A 22,447-nucleotide genomic window follows, 5' to 3' on the forward strand; every position below is an offset into this window, starting at 1 on the left:
CTCTTGGAGCAGTTAGCATATCGTGTTCCAAATTTCAGCTGTCTCATTGCACTGGATTTCTGACTGCGTGGACCCACATCTTTTTTCTTATTGCTATCTAGCAATATATATAAATTGCTACCTGGCAAGACAGAAGCATTCCATCAGAGTCGAGCTAGGTGCCTGCACTTAATGAATTAAGTGACTGTAATTTGCAAGATTTATACTTTTTTCAGTGCTTGCAACTTGTGATTGATTGCACTGGCCCAGCCAAGCAAAGCTGTTATGCATAGTGTAAGAAAATAAGGAAGTAGAAGGATGCAGAGTTGCCACCTTATGATGTCTGAGGTGATACAAATAGGAGGATTATCAAATGTATCAGTAGGTTCTTTGTGTCGTATTAGAAGAAATCGCTGCATGTTTGTTTATGTATGGTTTGGTTTTAATTAGGAGCCGAAGCTTAAAGAACAAATTAAAAAAGTAGTTAGCATGGCTTCACTTACAGCAATTTGTGAGATAATGGATCGGAAACCTGAAGTGCACCTTGAATCTCTGCCTTCTGTGGATGCTCTGAAGAGATTTATTTCCTTTTCTCAATTCAATGAAGTATTAAAGAAGCCATCTTATATTGAAGAAAAAAGTAGGTACGTCTGTGCTATAGCTTCAGTAAATCTCCAGAACAAATTTGATTAGTGTGGAGCAGTGGTTAAGATGCTGGCTTTTCCTGTTCTTTTCTTTGATAACTTTTTGCCAAGATAAAAATGAAGAATTCTGAACACAAACTATTCATTTAGTTGCTCTTTTGTCTTAACATTTAGGTTTTAGAACATTAAAGAAGCCATAATTGATCAGATGAAAGGTTCTTTTGCTCAGTCCTCTAGTGCTGTGAAGAAGCCAGAGCTAGCTTTGAACATTGCTTATCCTTATGCTAGCTTAAATATATATACACTGCACAAAGCCATAGCATGTAGGCAAGCCAGTTTAAATGGAAGTTCTTTACTGTTGGGGAAGGGAAGCCCAGAGCAAGCATGAAGGCCAAAAACCAGATACTCGATTAACAAAAAAAGACGGCCAGCATATAGTGGTGTTTCCACTGAATACTCTCCCAGGTGTTTATAACTAATGAGACTGCCTGAGCCCAGAACTGATTTTTCTGTGTTTAAAAAACTTCATGTGTAGATTTTTGTTCCATGAACTTGTACAGTCTCCCCTTGAACCTGTGTAAATTTTAGCATCTTGAAGAAGTATAGTGAGTTTGTACAGTTAAGCTGTTCTTGGTGGAGTAGGAATGCGCAGGATAAATTAATACAATATATATGTAGGAATGATGTTTTCCTTACAGCGTATGTGAAGAAACAACATCTCAAGGATGGGGGAAAATTGTTGCACGCTATGTTCGTGACCAGTGGATTTGCCTTCGTTTCATTTTAAATTCATTTCCAACACTGGCTCAAGAGTATGAAGAAACTTCAGAAATGTCATTATTTACAATTGAAAGGTCAAGAAAAATTCTAGAGTCTGCATTAGAAGCCCTAACTATTCTTCCTTCAGACCATGTTTTACCTGTGTTCGACTGCGTGAAAGTCCTTGTTCCCAAGGTAAAAGATAAAACAATTGCATGATATTAATAGTTTTGGGGGTGTTTTTTTGTTAAATGTAACACTTTCTTCTCTTTGTTTCCAGCTTCTGAACTCAGCGGAGTCTCTCTGCATAGAAGCATTTGATTTGGCTTGGAAAATTATATCCTCTTTGAGCAACACACAGCTAATATTTTGGTCCAATCTAAAAGCTTTTGTTCAGTTTGTCTTTGATACTGAGGTTCTAGCTGTTGCTGCAAGTGCAAAGGGTCAAGCATATGCCAAAATAAAAGAGGTCAGTTTAAGAATTCTTCTTTGAGAGGTGAACATAAATTTTATCTGGATCTAAAAATGTATTTTACTTTTTATTTTCCCTTCAGCTATTGTCGTGTATTTTTAGTTTCCAAAAAGGTACTAGTTTGAGAGTGTTAAGACAAAAGATATGAGAATTAGATTGAGGATAAACAAATAATATTGTTTGTTCTTGTAATGCATAAAATGAAAAGTACTATTTCGTTGACTTGAAGACTGATCAGTATCTTCCACATTAGCAAAATGGGTTTGTTTTTTTTACATTATGCACTTCCTCTTGATGTTTTGTTCAGGGTTTGCCACCCAAACTGTCATAAGCTATTAATATTCTGGAAAAATTATGCGTTTTTCTAAGAGTTCAGTGTTTATGAAAATACTTTCTTAAATGAAAAGTTAGAATTGTTCAAAACTTTAATAGATGATATTGAATAAGCTAGCTTCTTTAAAGGCTTTTTTTTTTTTTCCTCTGGGTGTCCAGGTGTAGAAAACATAAAAATTACAATCACCTTAGAGTTCAATTTAATACTGCATGGTAGAGCTGCCTCCACAGTTGAGAAAAAATTAATTTTTACTCTTTTTGTAAGGTGAATGCAGCTTCCTGTACTCCAAAAGTTCTTGCATGTGTTATAGTGTTCTTTTTTCATTTTGAGTCACTAAAACTGCATTCAGTACTGGGATGTTGGTTCATCTTGGCTTTATATACTGGAAAGTTGTTTACTATTTCTTTTCTAAATAATCTTTCTTGGGTTTTTTACTTTTTTAGCTCCTGAGCATCAAATAAATGTTTGTGCAGAACAGTCCACAGTGACTGCAAGACTTTTACCAGAGCAGTAATACGTTACAAATTAGTTGCCAGTATGTATGTATGTATGCTTAGACTATGCTTACACTTACGGTTTCGTGCGTTGCTTTGCACTTAGCACAGAAATCATACTAGGAGGGGTTGCAGTTTTGCTTTGAAGTCACCATAAGTAGCTCTGTCCTGGTGTCAGACTCGTAACTGTAAATAATAGCAAATGTCTCAGCTTTATTTTTCAGCCCAGATACTCCAAAATGATTTTTTAAATAAAATACAGAAAAATGGACACTTCCTAGCTGTTTAAAATTGTTGTGATATTGCCATATTAGCCTTAAGTATCTTACAATATAGTCCCATTTATTTTCTCTTTGTTCTTTTTGAAAATTTGCTTCAAATAAATGTTACTATAATCTATTTTAAACAGTAGATAACACTTTACATTTGTAGTCTTAATGTGGACCCAAGCCAAAATAAGATACGTTTGCAAAGATGGTAAAATATCTCTTCAGTTCCTGGAATCTTTAGCTTTTTCTTTTAATGAATATCTGTAATAGATAATTGTATGCTTCATGTTGTAGTAACTGATGAGCTGTAGTTAGTTTTTTATTTTTCTTTGATCTTAAAATTTGCTTAAATTCTTAGAATTACTGTCAACTTCAGCGTTAGTATTTCAAGCATTACGTAAGGTGTATTTTGCCAATGTTGAGAGTCTTGAGTCGATGTGACAGCTATCCCATTGTCTGCAGTGGGACATACCATGACAGCAGGCATCAAGGAGGTAATGAAGGTCTCCTATACTCAACAAAGGGCATCTGGTCGAGCCACCTTCTGCCCCTTCATAAGAAAATGAAGATAAAGTTCCCAAGCAAGTGTCTACTTATGTATATTCTTATCCCACTCCTTGGCAGTCTTTATTGCCATTGACCCCTTGTGCAGTAACTATATGGTTTTAGCTAAAGAGAGAGAAAAAATGGAACTACCTGGTACTGATTTGTCACAGAAGCATAATTTTAATTTTGTCTTCCACAGTGCACTCTGTCTTTTTAATAATAGTTAAAAGGGGTGGAACAAAGGGGTATTTTTGAGCCAAAAAAAGGAATATTGCTATGGTAAAATCCAGAAGGGCTTCCGCAGAGGTGCCCAGAGCACTGTGTTCTTGGGCTTGATTTCTTCTGCTGCTTTTTTCCTTTTTCTTTGTGACTTATTCAAATGTTAATTGTGCTAGAACTTAAATTTCTTAAGTTCATTTTGTGTGTGCTGGACTTTTACTATATTAATGAAACAATTGAAAAACATACCAGGATTTTGAGAAATGTGTAGTAAATGTCGTGCTGCTTTTCCTCAGGTGAAACACAATAGTTCAGTTTTGGAATTATTAGGAAAGTTACAATGCTTGTCTTTGCACTAAAACAAAAGTTGGAATTCTTTGTAAAAAGACCAAATGTTTCTAGGGTGGTGGTGGGGTTCCCCCCCCCGCAAAGTGTTTCTTCAGAGTGCATTCCAGGATTTCAATTTAGGCTTTTCATAAGCTTCTTGGTGCTTTAATCCTTAACAATTCAGAACAACTTTCTCTATAAAAACAGGGTTACTGTCAAAGAATTGTCATGTTATCAAAAGTATCATTTTGGAGTGGGGAGGAGAGGCAGCTTTGTCTTATAAGAGCTGGAAAACCATTCTCATGGACAGCTCTAATTGATGTTGTCTAAAAAGGAATTCATAAAAAAACCTCACCTGTTCATTCTGAATCTCTCTGTCCTCTCCTAAATTTCTTAGAAAAAACCTACTTTGTAACTGAAGTTAATTTTGTGGCCATTTTTCTTGTTTTGTTCTATTTTTCTCCTTTTTGGAGAAGTTCTAGATCACTGTTTCATATGTCTTAAATATGCCCTCCTCCAAAAAAAAAACCAAACCCCACAAGTAAATGGTGTACAAACACATTTTTCCACTTTAACTTAAATACGAACTTCAACTTCAACATGAATGTAATCCTTATTAAAGAAGAGAATTAGTGATATGGCTACCTATGGAAGAAATTTTGTTTCATGTTTAATTTTTTTTTCTAAATTGGTAAGGATTGATTAAAAACACCAGGTTTGTATTCACTGAAGTAAGCCCAGGTGCATTTGTTCCAGTTATCAGGAGATTCATGTAAAGCATTTGATGTTTTATCTGTTTAAGCAAAGGTCAGTTCTCTCTTTTGTTAACATAAACATGGACTGGGCCAATTGTTGCCCATTCACCTGCCCTTAGAATCAGGGAACTGTAAATAGATTGAAGACAGCATTAATGTGAGCAGATCTAGGATGCAGAAGGAGATCAGACCTGCTAAAATAGATGTCACTGCAATATTATTCTAATGATTCTAACACTTATGAAAACTAGATTTTGAATCTTTCATTTCTTCTTTTTAGATAATTTTCAAGCTCATAGATATGTCCACTACAAAGACTGGAGTCTTCAGCGTAGTCCTTAGTCATTGTTGTCCATCTTGGATATTTCCCACTGTTGATGAGAGAAGTGCCTTGACAAATGCTTTCTTAAATGCTGGAAATTATTGTGAACTTATCACTGAGGCTTGTGTTTTTGGAACTGTATTTAGGAGAGATCAAAGGTATGAAAAAAAAAAATCTTTGTGATTATATTTGTCATAATTTTATGCACTTTGCTTTCTTTTAAACTTTGAGATAATTTTTGTATGCTGTTCTGCTAATTTTGTTGCTTTGTCTTCTTTCATCTGTGAAGACTTATTCAGGATGTGCATGCCTTCATAGAAAATCTTGGAGAAAAATGTGCAGCAAATGTTGTTACAGAAAGGTAATGATTTTGAGGATACATCTTACACTATTTGGTCTGAATTGCGCCCTCGTTACGATTGATGCTGTGATAGGAAACATGCTGGTTTTGAAGTCAGCTTCTCATGAGTACATTCATAACCTTCTTAAATATTGGTAAAAGGGATATACGTCACATTACATTCATAATTCAAATACAAAATGTCAAAAAATGTTAAATATTTTCAGGAAAATATATCCATTTTGTTAACCTGAATGGAACTGAAATAACTACTTCCTCATTGTTCACCTCATAAAAGTAATACTTTTTAGGATGCAGATATTGTATCGAGTGCTGATACATACCTCATTATTGTAGACAAGACAGTTAAGAAACTCAGGCTTTAATGCAGCCAGATGTGGAGCTTGGCTTTTTAACATTGGTTGCAGGCCTTCTTAGCTTGCATACTGGCAATAGGTTCTGCCTCCGGTTTTTGAAACAGGGACACTGGCTACTGGAGTATTGAACTTCTTTTGTAGCTTCACTCCCACCTTTACTCAGTGGAAGAAAGTCAGAGAAACAGTCTAACGTAGTGCTTTGGGAAGTGTTAGTAGTTGCTAAAACCTGAGTTTCTAAAAATCTGCTACCACTTCTAGTGCAATACTCCTGTATTTTCTCCCGAGAGCTTCTTGGTTTCCAAATGTCTGGTTGTGACAGTCTGCAGCTGTGTGTTACTTTGTTACCTGTGATGTCATTAATTCTACTCTTGGCATTAATTATTCCAGATGTCCCTGAGTAACTAATAGGAATCAAGTGTTGTTTTGGACTGGAATATTTGACCAAAACTGTAAGCATAAATTAGTTGTTTTAAGATTACAGTTTACGAAAACTTTTTATGATACAGCTATTTCTGTAGAAAGTTATTTTAAACCCTTAGATGCTATTAAAGACCTGTAGATAGAAACAGGGGCAGGTTATCTGGAACTCACTAGTTTTCTTCATCAGCAAGGATGAACAGACCTTAAAATTTGGGTTCTGGGTATTTGCATATTGTGCTACTGCAGACAACTTGTTCAAGATGATGTTTGGTGCTTTTTTATAATTTAGGAATTATCTTTATGTCGAAAAAAGTAGCGTTTGATTTTTATTTTTTCCCAATTAATATTTTACAGTACAAATCGAGATGATCACTACGTTCGAGTTTGTGCTATTAAATTTCTGTGCTTGTTGGATGGATCAAATATCTTGCATAAGACATTTATGGAAGACATTTTCATCAAACTGCTTGATAAAGTAAACTTCATTTCTCTTGGTATATAAATGTAATGTTAATATAATTATTAAAAAGCAGAGTATTTACAGTTGACAGGATGTGTTTAGTTGTTTGTATAGCCTGTCTAGAAGTGCCCAGTAATACACTTCTTTTCTTTTTTTTTTTTTTTTTTGTTATGAGACAGGAGTTAATTCAGCCAAACCAAAATAGTAAAAATTGTCTTTCGGGTTTATTTCTCTCTTTTTAGTGGATTTTCTAACTTCATGGAACATTACCCAAATTGTAACCATTGTTCCGTTAAGAATCTTCCTTTAGGCTGCATTCTGCGGCACCGCATTTCACTTCAACAATTGCAGACTATCTTTTGAATCGAGAGAGCTGTTGTCTCCTTAGAAGACCTTTATAAATAGGATTAATGGAGAAGGTTGGGGTCTGATTTTCAGTTATATCATAGCTGCTTATGCATAGGTACTAGTGTAAAATCAGTGGTAAATTACTAAGCTGCTACTAGAACATCACCCTTGCATTCTGGTACTGTGGAATTCTGCGTTTGTCTGAAGAAAAAGAAATGGGTGGTCCTTCATTCTATCAATTAACTCCTGGAGAAAAATGGTTAATATTTGTGTTGTAAGATTGATCAAGTGGGAAAAGTGAGCTTTAAAAGTGATTTCTTTACTTCCTTAAATACGAAGTGTAAACATGAAAAAATAAAGTGTATTTGCATTTTAATATTAATGTAGGACTTGGATGACCAGATGACTTTCTTTTTAAAAAGTTAAGGAAATAGTTTTGGGTGTCATGTATTTTGAAGGCCAAAACAGAGTACATAGGGAAAGAATCTCAGCTATAGGAATACATGAATTTAAAACCTTTTTAAAGCTTCATTTATCTCATCTATTTTCTTTCACATAAAACATCTTGTTGCAGAGTATCAATTTCTGTCTCAAAACTAGAGCAGTAGTTACAAGCTGATCTAATTGATAGCATGACTAAACCATTCTTTAAATGTAGACACTAAAGTAAAAACGTTTTCAGTTATATACTCATCTCTTCACTTAGGATCTTCAGTTCTTACATAACTAAATGACAACTTGAGTCTTCACGCTCCATTTTATGTAGTACTATTTTAGTTGTTCATATTTCAGTAGGTGCTGTAAATTCTTCAACTTTGTACTGTTTGAAGAGTCTTAATATCTAAAATTTTTGTGCTCTTAAGTAAAAATACTAAGTGGAATTGTATATTTTTTCAACTTTCTGAACTTCTCATGGAAAGGCTTCAAAATTCAATTCTAGATAAATGAAATTAATATATTTACCTAACTTTAATGCGGATACTAGCTGTGCAGTAGATGCTGCTTTCTCAGTACAGTGAAGTATATTTCCATGTGTTAAATTTTAAAGGAAGAATAGGTAATAAACCTTTTAATTTGCTTTTAGGATGAACTGGTTTCCAGATCTAGAACACGCTATTATGCGAACTCTTTACAGCATAGAATTAAAAACCGGGTATGGCAGACACTCTTAGTTCTTCTTCCAAAGCTTGACCAGGTATTGCTTTTCACTATGAGTTCTTAAATAAATAAATACCTACTTTCAAGAGTAACTTGGTGTCATGAAAACTGCATATGTTAAATTACAGTAGGGTGTAAAAGGCATGTAATCTCTGTGGTTGATGGAGAAGTTTTGTTTAGTTTCATTCTTTCAGTCTGAAGTCACGGATTTATAATGCATTTCTAGAGGTCATTGAAAACTGGTTCTTGGATTTGTGAATTACGGGAGACTAGATGGTTCTTCTTAAAGCTAGCTACAATGCTCTACTCACTATCTGATTTAAAGCTTTTCATTCAATAAAAATGTTGCTACTTTATGAATGCTCAGAAAATTGAGGAATTGTAGTTTCATCTAACGCTTCTTCGTAATAAAATATTTGAAAAGTATAATACAGAAATTAGATGGTTCTAAAATGTTTTCATTTAAGTATTAAAAATATTTCTAATATTATGATAAAGCTGAGAATGTTCTTTTATTTAGAATGTTTTTCTTCATGGAAATAACTCTAACAATATACTAAATGATTATCTGATTTTGTTTTCACAGAATTTTTTGTGTGGAACCCTTGACAAAATTTTCCAGGCTGGATTTGGTAACAATCAGGCATCCGTGAAATACTTAATAGAATGGATTGTTATCTTGAGTCTACATAAATACCCACAATTCCTTAATAAATTCTGGGATTGCTTTTGCTATGTAAGTAAGAACTCTGGCATTCAATTGAAGAGTAATTTTAACAGAGAGGGTACAGTTTGTCTTCCGTACATTATTTTCTATGCATTCCAATTTTCCTTTAGAAGCAGTGGGTTGTTGAGCAGATTAAATTAACTTGGAAGTGAGTCTGGGTTATAGTCTGAGACATTTAGAAGAAATCTGTGATATAGAAGTGGCTGAAGACAAGTGAATTCTTCCAGTTGAGAGATTTCCTTTTATAATGTACTACTATGGTCAGAGTAGAGCTGGCATAGTGAGTCGGAGTACTCTTTGCAGTTGCCAATATAAGAGCCATCAAGGAACACATGGATGCCCTAGGTTCTGAGTTTGGAAAGATAACACAAAGTCACTTGTGGTTTCCACACTCAGCTTTTGTCGTCTGCATAATTGTTTGTCAGTGGGAACATGACTTGCATAACACATACTCAATTTGCAGCTTTTAATATGGACTTCTCTCACAGTGGTGTTCTGTAATGTGTTTCCAAAACTGGAGGCAGGATTTGAATTATGGTACCCAGAAGTTGTGAAAGGGTTGACTGAGGAGAACTGACTTACTACCATTTCATTTTTATGTCTTGGGTTCTTCAAGTAATTACCCGTAAGAGTTAACCTGTATCAGTTGTCTCTATTGAGATCCTTGAATTGGTTAGCATTGTACATTTGGGCTGAGTAGAAAATGTATGTACTTGCATTTCCTCAGTGTATAGGAAGACATGACTTGCCGTGGTACCTCTGCTGAAGCTCACCACTCTTAACAGTTAAATGTAGATATTTTCTTGCTTATCAAATAGCGTAGTTGCTACTGTAGTTTTTCTAAAAGCCAAACAGTAGGACAACAATTAAAATTAAATAGAAAAATTGGAAAACTGTATATATACCTTTTTTTGCGCAAAACCAGGCAGGTTTTTAATACTGCTTTGAGACAACTTTGCTTGCTAGTGATGTGTGCTGTGTTTTTTGGGGGGGTTTTTTGTTTGGGTTGGTTTTTTTTTTCTGCATGGGGGAAAAAAATTTCTCTTTCAGTTTACAATTTATATTTTTTTTTTAAGTGCATAAAAATGGCTTGTCATGCGTATCTGAAGTGATGAAAAGTGCTGTAAGGGATGTAACCTTTTCCTATTTCAGGGTTCCTTCCAAGAGCTCAGGCAGTTGGAGCTTAGTAGATGATAGTCTATTGGATCAAAGCGATCTCATGCTGATAGCAAATGTACTGAATCACAGTTGGCCCATTCAAACAAACAGAGCAAGCAGAAAACATATAGATTTACCTAAAGGAATACAGATTGTATTTTCAGAGGCTATCCTGGAAAACAGTGACCCTGAAAAGGACTGTCAGGATCATACTGAAAAATAAGCTGAACTTGAGCACCCAGTGCAACGCTGTGGCAAAATGGATGAGTAGGAACTGTATCTGTAAAGAGAAGTGGTGAATAAAGTGTGGAAACTCACTTCTTCCAGTACAGAACATGGGCGAGGCTGATGCTAGGCTATTTGTTCTGCATCTGATACCCATGTTTGTAATGACACGGAAAAGTGTGAGCACTGAAAAGGATCCCCAAGGTTTTTATTGGGGTTAGGGTTTTTCAGGGAAGTGGGGGGAATACAGTGAATTTGGGTTGAATTTTAGCTCATTTACACTGCTGTATACTTCATTGTGATTGATGTGTTAACAAAAAGCAAATAACGTTAGGAAAAATGAAATCTTAATAACATGAACTTTGTATTTTAGTAAATTTTGCTGGGGAAAGGCATGTTTTTTTTTAATAGTGTTGGTATTACTGCATCTGCAGAACACGCTGTGAAAACTTACAGGGTATAAAAACATTTTATATATGCATATTTCTTGTTACATTCTCTTGCTTTAGGATGAAGAAAAGCTTAAAACAAGCATCTGCACGTTTTTATCAGTGTTATCACACTTTGACATCGTTCTTCAAAATACCTCGGAGAAGGTAAGTTTGACTAAAAGTGTTCATTCTTTATTCAGTTGCACTGTATATGGATTTCAGAAATAAAAACCATTTTTGCAGTCTGTTTTCAAAGCCTTTTTAATACCTACTTCTTACCAAGGTATCCTTTGATATGGAAAACACGATAACTCTTCCTGTCACCTCTGTAACATATTGGACTTCTGAAAATCAGCTAAATGGCAGGTGTTCTGGATACATAGGGCCTGATTACCTGTGAGTTTTTCTAGAATAGCTACTCCAGTTTTAACTAAACATGGATGCACCTGGGTTTGTTTTTCTTGTTGCTCAATCTGCATGAAATTGGGCAGAGATGATAACCTCGAAGAAGGTGATCTTTTTGTAGAATAACAGCACTCAAATATGGATTTCTTTGGCAATAGCTAGTCCATATTACATTTAGAATTCCTTATTTGGAATTGCCAATTTTTTTACTTAACTTCAAAATAGAGGATGAAATAGAGTCAGATGTTACGTTAGGTCAACTGCTTCACATCTGTAGCAATCCAGGCATTTCTGTTATTTTTTTTTTTACTGTTTGCATACATTTGCAAGATCAGCTTTATAAGTGCTAGAAAATCAGAAGTTAATAGATGTTTCCTTGTATGCAGAAATATAATTTTTAAAGCACATTAATACATTTTCAAAACACAAGTGGGGCTGTAGGTCTGTGCCCTAGTGAGAAGGAAGAAGGGAAAGCAGGACCATGTTCTGAAGCCTGTATTTGCACATGTAAGCTTTGGACTTTCTGAAAGGCTGTTTTTTGAGGAACCCGCTGTTTCTTCGGCCACTCTTGCTTTTCTGCCTCTAAACGGTATGTTAAGACTTAACATAAATGAAAGAAACTTCTTTGTCTTTTTAGAAGCCAGCTGTGAAGAAAGCCCTCATAGTTGTTCTACAGTGGTGCTTCAACCATAATTTCAGTGTTCGACTTTATGCGTTAGTTGCCCTTAAAAAAATCTGGGGTATGTGCAGAATGTTGCATGTGGAAGAATTTGAAGCTCTGACACCAGTTATTGAGTCTAGCCTTCAACAAGTAGAAAACATGCATGGCACAGGGTTAGTACCATGTTTCTGACTTACAGCTTAATATTGTTCTTCTGAGCCATTTGCAGCAAGTCTAATTTTCTAAAATAGCGCTTGATAATTTATCTGTTTGGTGGTTTGTTTGTTTTTTTTTGTGTGTGGGGGGGTTATTCTGTTTCAAAAGAAACCAAAACTTGGAAATTGAAATCTAATTATCAGCAAAGAAAATGAAGCAATGATTCAGTGTAGCATTACAGTCTGAAAGCACAACAGGAAAAACTCAAGGCGTGTTTGAACAGTACTCATAGTTTAAGGGTGGGGTAAAAAAAGACAGTCAGGAGTGCTTAGTTTTCTTACCTGATGGGCTTTGAAGCAATACAAATCATTCTTCCAAACTTTCTGGTACCAGTAAACTCTCAAATATAAAATCTGAAATGTTTTCAGAGTTAATATTTGAAAAAAAAACTTCTGTGGGAGAAAAATGGATAGGGAAATTAATTTTGTGTGATGATTTAATAAGCTTCACAGGACTGCTTTTCTGCTTACTGATTTGGAAATAAAACAGTTCAGTTAAATTTTGTACTATCTATGTGTTTGTATCCTTTTTTTTTAGCTCTGTTTTGGGGAGTTATTTAAAATTATTTAGAATTTCTGACAGTGTTGTCAGCCAATATAAATGTGGGACTGCTGCTAACGGGCTTTTTTTTTTGAGAAAATTAGTATTCATTTCTCCAATCAGAGTCACTGTTAAATCACCCATGTCAAGACATGGGATAGAAAAAAGCAGAGGAGGTGTCTGATGGTTTTTTTTTTTTTGACAGCTAAAAGTTGTCACTGAACCATAGGCTAGTATTCAGTTTCCTTCAGAAGCCTAGATGGGATACCCTTTCTTGTGAAACTTGCTTCTTTCGATAATAGAATTTGGAGACATGTTATGGGCCTTTCTTGAAATATAAATAAAACCTATTTCCTGAATGCTGTTTTTATTTTTGTTAAAGTGGGTCCTTACTTAATTGTTAAAGTATTTTCTTTCCAATACAGTGTATAGTAAATACAATCAAGTTGCTTTATTCCAATTTGACAATTTAAAAAAAAAAATCCAGTATGTTGCCTTTTCTTGTGTGTCCTGCATTACTTTCTGCAATTGCAGGAATGCTAGAAGGAACTGGCAGCGAATCCAAGATCATTTCTTCTTTGCAACGTTTCATCCACTTGAGGATTATAGTCTGGAGGCAAGTCCGAGACTATTGCTGATCATTGTATTTGCACAGTTTTACAACTATATTTTTAACTTTCTTTGTATGTTTTAATGTAGGATGAGTAATGATTAACTAGTATTCATTTTAAACTCTGAAAAATTACTTCACCTAAATTGTGATGGAATTTAGACTAAGACTGCAGCTTAATTCTCTAATTAATACTGTGTTAAAAACCTAGGTCAGTTAAGAAGAGGTATGTGTGATGATTGTGCCCATCTGTGTGGGAGTTAATCAGGTTTTATATTTGTGGCTGGAAAAGTTACTTCTAATAACTGAAGAGCATCTACTTAATCACATGTAGTTTGTTTAGGATTTTTGAGACATCTCCTGTTCTTAGAAGTGACTTGAGGTTGCTTAACTAAATTGTTGTTTAACGTGAATGGGATACAGATACATAACTCCTAGACCATCTTTTTCAGCTATCCTTTTTGCCATAGCTTAAATAACTGAGAGCTGAATAAATAAACACTGAAGGAAGGCAGGCAAAAATAAGGGTGCAGATAAAAACAAGAGACAGAGGAACTAAGCTGAAAATAGAAGATAAACGTGAATGTGAAAAGGGGTACTTGTGTTCTGGCACAAACAGTGCCATCTGTCAGAGAAGGAATTTTTAAATTTTTTTTAACTGATGTTCTGTGAAATATTTTTGTGAACACTTAAATATGCTGGATATGACTTAGCAAAATTTGGAAGTGAAAATCCTGAACAAGGGGGGAAAAAAAGAGCCAAAGCAGGGCTAATACTTGTTAAGTATTTAAATATATTCAGGGTGCATCTTCACCTTCATCTTGAGGGTGCATTGGGATAAACAAAATGTCTGGGGTCTGAGCTTGTCATCTTATTCAGCCTTTCCCTTGGGCTGTGTGTTTGTTCCTCCTTGATAGATTGTGATTAGCTGTATTGGTAGTGCTGAGTTGGATTTTACCTCTAGATTTTAATGCTTTTGACTATATTCCTTTTGACATTAAATCAATCTGCATTCTTTACTAGAAGTTCATAAAAGCATCTGAAAACTCTTCAGTGTTACATGTAAAACATTTTCACAAGACCTCTGCTGAGAAGCATAGCGTTAATTCTTTGGTATTCTAGAATTTCAGAACAGTGGTCAATGCAGATCCTTAAAAAAGGCCTGGTCAGAGAGAGAAAGAGACTAGATACATGAAAAGTTTGGAACAGCGCTATAGGTAAAGTGATTGAGAGATATGTTAGTAAGTTATATCAAGTACCAAGAAAAACAAGTACTAAAATCCTAGAATGCTAGATAAAAGATGTATGCAGTAACATTACAAGAGATTAATTTATTATCTGTTTTGCTTGTTTTAGGGGTGCTCTGCTAATAACACTGTGTTACATTGCAGACAATATTTTACACTCTTCCCCGCCTTTCAGAACTTGCTGAGGATGAATGGATCTCACTCTCTAAATTTGACAGATTCACTGACATTCCTTTGCCACCAACATTTCAGTGGTATCATTCTCGAATGGAACTTCTTGATCTGAAACCAAGTGACTGGTCTCAGCAAGACATGGGTAAAATGTAGATAATCTATATTAAAGATAATTATTTGTACGTGGTAGCTGTATACATCTGTATTCAATCTGATCTGTGTTTTTTGGCCAAAGTGGCCTTGAATCTATGTGAGCAGAGTATATACCATAAAATAATAGTAGATGACTGATTGTGTCTACACGATTACCATTTAGATAATCTTCTTTACAGAAGCAGTAGTTTCACTACCGCTTGCATATCCATATGACTAATGCTTGTTTTTATAGGTTCAAATTCAGCTGAAAGAGATAGCCAGACAGAATGGACTGATGTTCAGAAAAAGATCATACCCTGGAAGAACAGTACTCCTAGTTTAGACCTGGAAATGGTATTTCAGGATCGTGCTGCTAAACTTGGTAAATCAAACAGCAGGCTGATTGTGGTGGCTTCACTTATTGATAAACCTACCAATTTAGGAGGTAAGGTTGATTGCACTTCTTAAAACTTTCATTTTAAACTTTAGAGCCCACTTGGATACTAAGAATGAATTTCGTCTTACGTTGATAATTAGAAAATCATTTAAGTACTGCCCAGAGAAATAGATAATTATCCTGCAAAAAAGTGGTAACCAAAAGAAACACTACCTGCTTCAGAAGAGGAGGTCTTCTGTACTTATATTTAAAAAAAGTAGTACTTACACATAGCATTCATTAGTTAAATAGAACTTTGCTGTGAATCATGCTCAGTTTCTTACTGTTTTTATATTCTTTGTTACAGTTGAGTTTTTCAATTGTGTGTGCAGTTAAGGGAAATAATGTGCTTTTACATTTTTTTTTTTTCTATAACAATTAAACAAAATCTTGTAGACCTACTAGTTTCTCATGACTGTTAGACAGGACAGTGCCCATTCCTGATTAAGTACTCCTTCAAAATATTGTGCAACCTGTGATATAATAAATCCTACAAATACTTTATTGCATTGTGCTTGCTGTTGTCAGCAGTTTAAATAACTGCAGTGAGACTGTTAATGAAAAATAAGCCCACAAGCTGGTGCTGTCTGCACTGTGACACTGTAATGTGTCATTCTCTCAAGCCTGGTACTGGATTTAGAGCTTAAGCATGGGTGTGTGTCCATCCATCCCTGCCAAGGCTTTTACACTGATCCACTACTTTGTGTCGTTAGTATTGTAGAAGCATGTTGTCAGGCCTAGTGCTCTCCTAATTTTTATCTTTCTGCTGAGTTACAAAACTTTTTTTTTCTGGTACATGATATGGAACAAGGTGTGACTTGGAACAGATGTAAGTACCTGAAACTGATTAAAAATAGAGGACTAAAGGACTATCATTTCTCTTTTGAATTTTTGGGGTTTTTTTCACTTGCTAAAGTATTCTGGCTTGGTGTTTATTTTCTACACAAAAATCACTTTAATTCTTCTGTTTGTAGGTTTATGTCGTACAAGTGAAATATTTGGGGCATCTGCACTAGTTGTCGGCAGCCTTCATTGTGTACAGGATAAGCAGTTTCAGCATCTTAGTGTTTCTGCAGAGCAGTGGCTCCCCCTTGTTGAGGTGAATGGAAACATTTTAATAGCTATAAAATATACTGTACATCTCCAGTTCATCAGATGCATAGTTCAGAGTCTTGCTGTTTTTTCTCTTGCAAAAATAAACTTTTTATTTAACAGGAGCTCCCACTGTTCTGAGACTTCATCTTGAGTATTTTGGAATAAACTGGGTCAACCTCATAAAAAAGAATTTAAAAAATAATTTTAATTTCTTATCAGTGTGATAAACTGATCATGTGAGCTGTCGTTGTATCTTACCCTGTGTTTTATAGTGGTGCGTTGGAATTTAATGTTTATTTTTATAAGTTGAACAAGACTTTATTTATCTTGCTTGGTCCATTGCTTTTGGTAACTTCAGGGGGATAATCTTTGAGTTTGTCAGCTAACTTCTGCCAAGCTTTTGGAACCTAGTATCTAGGCAATTCAACGTGTATGTTTAGTATTTGGTAGAAAATAGGTTTGTGATATTTTATAATAACCTGTTTTTCAAGATCAGCGTTGTTTAAGCCATCTGAAAAATTCAGTGCAAATTTTTCTTCCCCCTCCCCCCGCAGTGTTTATTTTAAGATTTTTTTCTTCAGAACAAGATAGCTGTAGTGTGTCTTACCTAAAACAGAATGCTGATAGACACATGTTGTCATGCCTAATCTCTGTACAGAAGTGTACTGATGATAAGAGTTTCTGTTGCACGAAGAAACTGGCATTTAATACAAATAAGCAGTTTAAAGAGTAGGATGAAGACAACTAAAAAAATTCTTCACTGCAAGCTATCAGAAGTTGTAATGCAGGTGTGTAAGGCAACTCAGCTTCAGTACTGGCTGTTGTATTGTTTTGGGAAAGGATTCCAGGTTAATTAACAACTATGCGCCTTGTCCCTATGCAAGAGTGATTCTTTTACATTCAGATGTAAGGCTTGTTTGTAGCTGTCAGAAGCGTAGAAAAGACTTTGTTCATTGTATTTGTGGAGTATATTTTTGTGGCATTACTTAACCTTTTGTGCTATTGCTGAAGGGCAATGGCAAGCTATGTATTTGGACAGTCTTTGGGGATAAAAGTCAATCATCTTAACTGTCCAAGTAAATTGATATGTACAGTAACATCAGTAGTTTATAAATGGCAATATTTAAATAGTTGTCTATTTCTCTCTACTTTTGATGGACAGGTGAAACCATCTCAGCTTGTTGATTATTTACAGCAGAAAAAAACAGAAGGCTACACCATTATTGGTGTGGAGCAGACGGCTAAAAGTTTTGATCTCACAGAATACTGCTTCCCAGAGAAGTCACTATTATTGCTGGGGTAAGAACACTTCTTTGTAAATCTACCTCTTGCAGTCCATCCCTTCTACTAGTCAGAGTTTGGTCATATGAAAACCAAGCAACACTGCTAAAGGTGAATTTAGAATGGGAAGTAATTATGGAAACAGCAGAGCTTGGCTTTGTGTGCTAAGCAGTGGGAGGTATTGATAGCTAGTCCTGAACGATCCTTCTCCTCGTACTTAATAACCTATCTATACACTTCAATTTTTTTTATGGGTGGAGCTAGCAACAGCATGGATTATAGTTTTCCAGGTGTGATAGAGGTACCATCTGTTCACTTTAGTAATATGGGGCCCTGTATGTGTAGGCTGTGGTGAGCTCGGCAAGATGGAGGGCTGCCTGTTTGCCCTGCTTAACTGGGTGAGGAGGACTGGAGTGCACTGCAAGCATGCATACCTGGGAGATGCTTTAAAAATCAGAGTTGAGGCACAGGACAAAGTAGCAAGTTCTTGCAGTACAAGCAGAGCCTAGGATAACTTCAGAGAGACGCAGTCATCAGTTGCTATAAGCGGGCAAGCCTCAGATGTGACAAAGGGGAGGCTACTTCAAGAAATGTAGAGGGAAGTGCCTGTAAGTTGCAATTGCTGGGCCACCGAGTGAGACCAGGAGGAAGGGCCTGTCTATTCTTTTAGGACAAAGTGGGCAGAAATACCTCTTTCAAACCTTTTTGTATGTAGAGCTTGTCTTCAGAATGCAGTTCTCATAATCACTTTGTTCTATTTAAAAACATTGTTTTATTTACTGATAACCCTTGGTATCTTCTGGTGTGCTCATTCTGAAGAGGTGAAACATTTCCAGTTCAAGGCTTCAATCAGTCTTGACATTCCCTCATACCAAGACCACACTGAATGTAAAGTGGGTAGTTGAGCTTCCCTGCTGTGCCAGCAGCTTCATGCCCTGGTCATTTCAACTGTAGCTGTTTTATTTCGCTAATATAAGGATAGTTTCAAAATAAAGGCAGAGAAGGAGTCCTTGTGTTGAGTGTTCAGCTATTGCTGGACCAGTGAACTAAAGATTAAGTGCTCTACCAGTTTTCCTACATCAAAGCTTAGTTAGGTCTCCCATGTTTTCTATGTATCTGTAATGTATTACTGCTTTAAAAAAAAAAATCATTTCTTGTCCTCATCAGTGATGTTGAGGGCAGACACACCCTTTGTCAAATGGTATTTGATGCTGTTGTGACTTTTGCATCTTCTGCTTTCTGGAACACTTGTCTTTTCCCAGATACAAGTTACTGTTTCTTCTTTACTAGAAATGAACATGAAGGAATCCCAGCAAACCTGATTCACCACCTGGATGTCTGTGTGGAAATTCCTCAGCAGGGTATTATTCGATCACTCAATGTTCATGTAAGTGGAGCTCTGCTCATTTGGGAGTACACAAGGCAACAAGTGATCAAGCAAAAACAACAAAAATAACTGCCAAGAGTTTTGTGCCTTACAGTACAGCTGGGTGACTTCCTATGGTGCTGCAACATGGAATTCTGAATAGATGAGATACAAACTCAGGGTGAATGAGGGTTCTTAAGTTCTGCATGTTTTGCTGTCTTGTGGTTCGGACTGATTTTTAAATGCCTTATTAATACTTTACCTCCTTAAATAAAACTGTTGCATTGGAAGCATTGGAAATAAATATTATTTATATTTCATGTGCTGTGTGTGTTGATTTTTCTCCTGTTAAAACACCGGCATAGTACCATGAACAATCCCAACCTCAAAACATGGGATTTTTACTGCAGTTACTTTGATTGTGATGACCGTGCTTGAAACTGAAGTGGTGCCTTCCTACAACCACAATCAAAACTTACTGTAGCCAAAGTATTTAATGCCTCCAGCATCTAGATATATTAGATGATATCATTTTTGAAAGGTAAATTCACTTACATTATTACATTAAATGCTGCTCCTTGTTTAAATGCCTTCCATGGTCAAGTCTACTAATCCTGCTGTAAACAGTCTGTATATTTAAATGGAGTCGCATCAGTAAGGTAATAAAATACACTAAAAGGCCATAATGTGAGAATCATGATAACTGCCATACTTCTAATAGCAATACTGCTTGAAAACTGACTGTTATGGCTAATGTAAAAATTCCTATTGCTTATAAAAAATGAGAATACTCAAAATACATAAATTGCATATCATATGCACAGGATGCATTAGGTCTTCAGATACCTGCTGTTTTATAAACTGATGTCTGACTTAAAACTGTATTTAAAAATACTTGAAATGCTTGGTAAATGACAAATACAAATTACATTATACCACCACCTCCTTTTCACAAGGAGGGGAAGATGGAATGGATTTTTTTTTTTAAGGAAAAGCTGGTTCACTTATTGAAAAACAATTTTATTGTTTTCTTTAGAATATGTACATTACACTATTAAATAATCATTTATTCCTGTGAAACAGTTTGACCAATTATTCATTCAAAACCTTAGATTTGTGAACAGCCCTGCACCGTATTTCTTTGACTTATACTCATGAAAAAGCTGTCCATGACCATCTTTTTTTCAGCAGACACGAGACCTTGCAACAAGAACAGCAGCCCGCATTTCAGGGAGACAGGTTACCAGTTCTTGAGCTCAAGTAACTTACGTCGCTTTCTCATGCTTCTTCCTTCCATAGTTATTCTCACTAGATGTATTTTGAAAGCAGAGTACCTAAGACTTTCCAGCAGTTTCTGGAGGATGATACCCTTCTGTTTCAAGCTTTCTTTTGTATTTTAAAAAGTCTCTTCTTTTGTCAAAATATTTAACCTGTTTAAAAAGAGAACAGATGTTCATCAGAAGAAACTAGCAGAGGAAGGGGCTTTGTGCATCACAAGACTAAGGAGTAAACAGTCTTTGATCACTGAACTTAAAGGAGGATTTACATGAGTTAGGAGTTTCTTGCTCTGTTGAAGCAGGAGACTAAAGGGTGGAGTGGGTTTGTTTTCTGTGTTTTGTGGGTGTTTTTACCATTCGGAAAGTGAACTTCAGTTTCCCGTCATAACCATCCCATTACTTCCATGGACATCTAATAAAAGTAGTCTATTGCTTTGCTATTTTCACTGCTATGAACAAAGATTATTTGTAATACAAAGATAAGCCCGGCAGCTTTTCTATGGTATCACACACTACGTGACCCCTGAATTCATTGCCTACAGCCACTGATGTGCACGGTGCAAAGCACTAGCAGATAAAACCACCATTGTTAGAGATGACAGAACTGTAGTGTTCAAAGTATAAGTCAGTACAGCAACTGTGAATGTACCTGGGTTTTTTTAACTGACTTCAGTCTACTAGCTCCAACACGAACCGTTCAGCCCCTCAAACAGCACTGTTACTAAAAGGCAATGCCTATTGAAAAAGTTAAGAATTGTAGCTTGATCTTAGGAAAGTAAAAAGCACAAATGAATGAGTTACATGTAAGCAGATAGTTTACTGTGAAATTATACCGCATGAAGAGTATTTTTATGCACAAGAAGGTATTAGATGCCAGTCTCAAGATGCATACAACTGCACGCCCTACGTGTCACCTCCCTTCCGTATTAGCCTTTCTTCTTTAGTAACAGTAATTTCTGTGCACTCCTAAAAACTTCTGAGTATCTTTCAGAACTTAATTAAACAATAAGCCTGTATGCTTGTATAGTTACATCTTTATCTGAAAGTTTGAGATTGTTATTTTATTTTCCCTTTATACTATATACTTTATACTCCTGTCTATAGTTCCCAGGCCAGTCAGTGGTCTGCTCAGGAGTTTCAATATCCCAGCAAGGCCAGAAGTGTGCAAACCAAGCTACGTTTGACAAGGGTGTGGGGTTATCAGTGAGAGAGCGTAAGGCTGCCCACGTTCTGCAATCCCAGAAGCGGGAGTTGCCATCATTAACGAGGTAAATGTAATTACTCGTCGATGCTGCCCCTAACGTGTGAAGGCACGGTCTGTGCGGGCAGTGCGGGCTGTGGGAGGACGCGGAGGGGGCGGCGGCTGCTCACCCACTGCTGCGGGCACCGCGCCTCGAAGCACTGCCGCAGCTCCGCGCACTTGGAGGCATCGTCCGCGTGGCTGTCCAGGCACTGCCAGAACTCGTCCCGGGCGCCCCAGCACGCCTTCCTCTCCTCCTGTGTCGGCGCCGACATCCGCCCCACCGACCTGCACACAAACCCTGCTTGTCCGAGCGCGCCTCGCCCCCGGCGCTGCCCCGGGCCGGCTGCCAGCCCTCACCGCGCCTCGCCGCTTCCACGGCGCGGCCCGACGCCCCCCGAGCCCGCCGTCCCGAGGGGAAGCGGAGACGGAGGGAAGGCCCCGGGCCCCGGGCCCGCACTCACCCGGCCTGGCGCGGCGAAGGTCACGCTCCCGGAAGCGGTACCCGGCTGGAGAGGCGCGCCGCGGCGCTTTTCCTAGTGCGTAGGCGCAGCCCCGGCCCGGGGTGAGATTGGCAGGCGGGCTGGTTGTCCCGCCTTCGCGCGCGAGCGTGGTCGCCAGAGGGGCGGAGCTGCCGGTGCCACCGCGGGCCGGGCTGGGCCGGGCCCACCGGGCCTCCCCGCATCCTCCTGCCCGCAGCGGTTCCCCCCGCAGGCCCTGCGCGTGCTTTTCCCCGCTGTGGCCCCTCAGTGGGAGGAGGGAGAGCCGTGGGTGTGCGAAAGGCGCGTTTAAAACCCCGGAGACAACGTGGTGTCGTTGGCTTATTCGCAGCTGCACGCACCTCATGAAAACCGCCCTGGAAAGGTTTCTGGTGACAGACTCTGTCGCTCAGTCAAGCTGATAATAAAAACAAGGAAGAACTGGTTTACTGGGAAGAAAAATTTACCCGTAATAAGGTTGATTAAATAATACCAGAGGTCTGGGGGCTGGACGGGTGGGC

The 22,447-nt window shown here is 37.2% G+C and overlaps 2 protein-coding genes across 2 annotated transcripts in view; one reads left to right on the forward strand and one right to left on the reverse strand.

Moving 5' to 3' along the window:
• TARBP1 (TAR (HIV-1) RNA binding protein 1) overlaps positions 1–19,250 on the forward strand; it is a 40,315-nt gene extending 21,065 nt beyond the window's left edge. Inside the window, exons 15-30 of the mRNA XM_068398827.1 lie at positions 430–623; positions 1,322–1,577; positions 1,663–1,851; positions 5,079–5,278; positions 5,410–5,481; positions 6,612–6,732; positions 8,150–8,260; positions 8,810–8,959; positions 10,843–10,929; positions 11,807–12,003; positions 13,121–13,202; positions 14,588–14,759; positions 15,006–15,197; positions 16,163–16,287; positions 17,446–17,582; positions 18,855–19,250. Coding sequence (XP_068254928.1) covers positions 430–623; positions 1,322–1,577; positions 1,663–1,851; positions 5,079–5,278; positions 5,410–5,481; positions 6,612–6,732; positions 8,150–8,260; positions 8,810–8,959; positions 10,843–10,929; positions 11,807–12,003; positions 13,121–13,202; positions 14,588–14,759; positions 15,006–15,197; positions 16,163–16,287; positions 17,446–17,582; positions 18,855–19,020 — 2,451 coding nt within the window. The 3' untranslated portion in view covers positions 19,021–19,250. The remainder of the gene's footprint in view (positions 1–429; positions 624–1,321; positions 1,578–1,662; positions 1,852–5,078; positions 5,279–5,409; positions 5,482–6,611; positions 6,733–8,149; positions 8,261–8,809; positions 8,960–10,842; positions 10,930–11,806; positions 12,004–13,120; positions 13,203–14,587; positions 14,760–15,005; positions 15,198–16,162; positions 16,288–17,445; positions 17,583–18,854) is intronic.
• A 679-nt stretch (positions 19,251–19,929) lies between these two features.
• Positions 19,930–21,997, reverse strand: COA6 (cytochrome c oxidase assembly factor 6). The gene is made up of 3 exons (XM_068408101.1): positions 21,912–21,997; positions 21,579–21,735; positions 19,930–20,360 (listed from the first exon to the last, which is right to left on the reverse strand). The coding sequence occupies exons 2-3, from the start codon at positions 21,720–21,722 to the stop codon at positions 20,265–20,267; spliced, it is 240 nt and encodes a 79-aa protein (XP_068264202.1). The 5' UTR covers positions 21,723–21,735; positions 21,912–21,997; the 3' UTR covers positions 19,930–20,264.
• Between the last annotated feature and the right edge of the window lie 450 nt (positions 21,998–22,447).

Source organism: Nyctibius grandis, chromosome 1 (assembly GCF_013368605.1).
Source record: "Nyctibius grandis isolate bNycGra1 chromosome 1, bNycGra1.pri, whole genome shotgun sequence".
In the NCBI taxonomy this organism is placed as follows: Eukaryota; Metazoa; Chordata; class Aves; order Nyctibiiformes; family Nyctibiidae; genus Nyctibius; species Nyctibius grandis.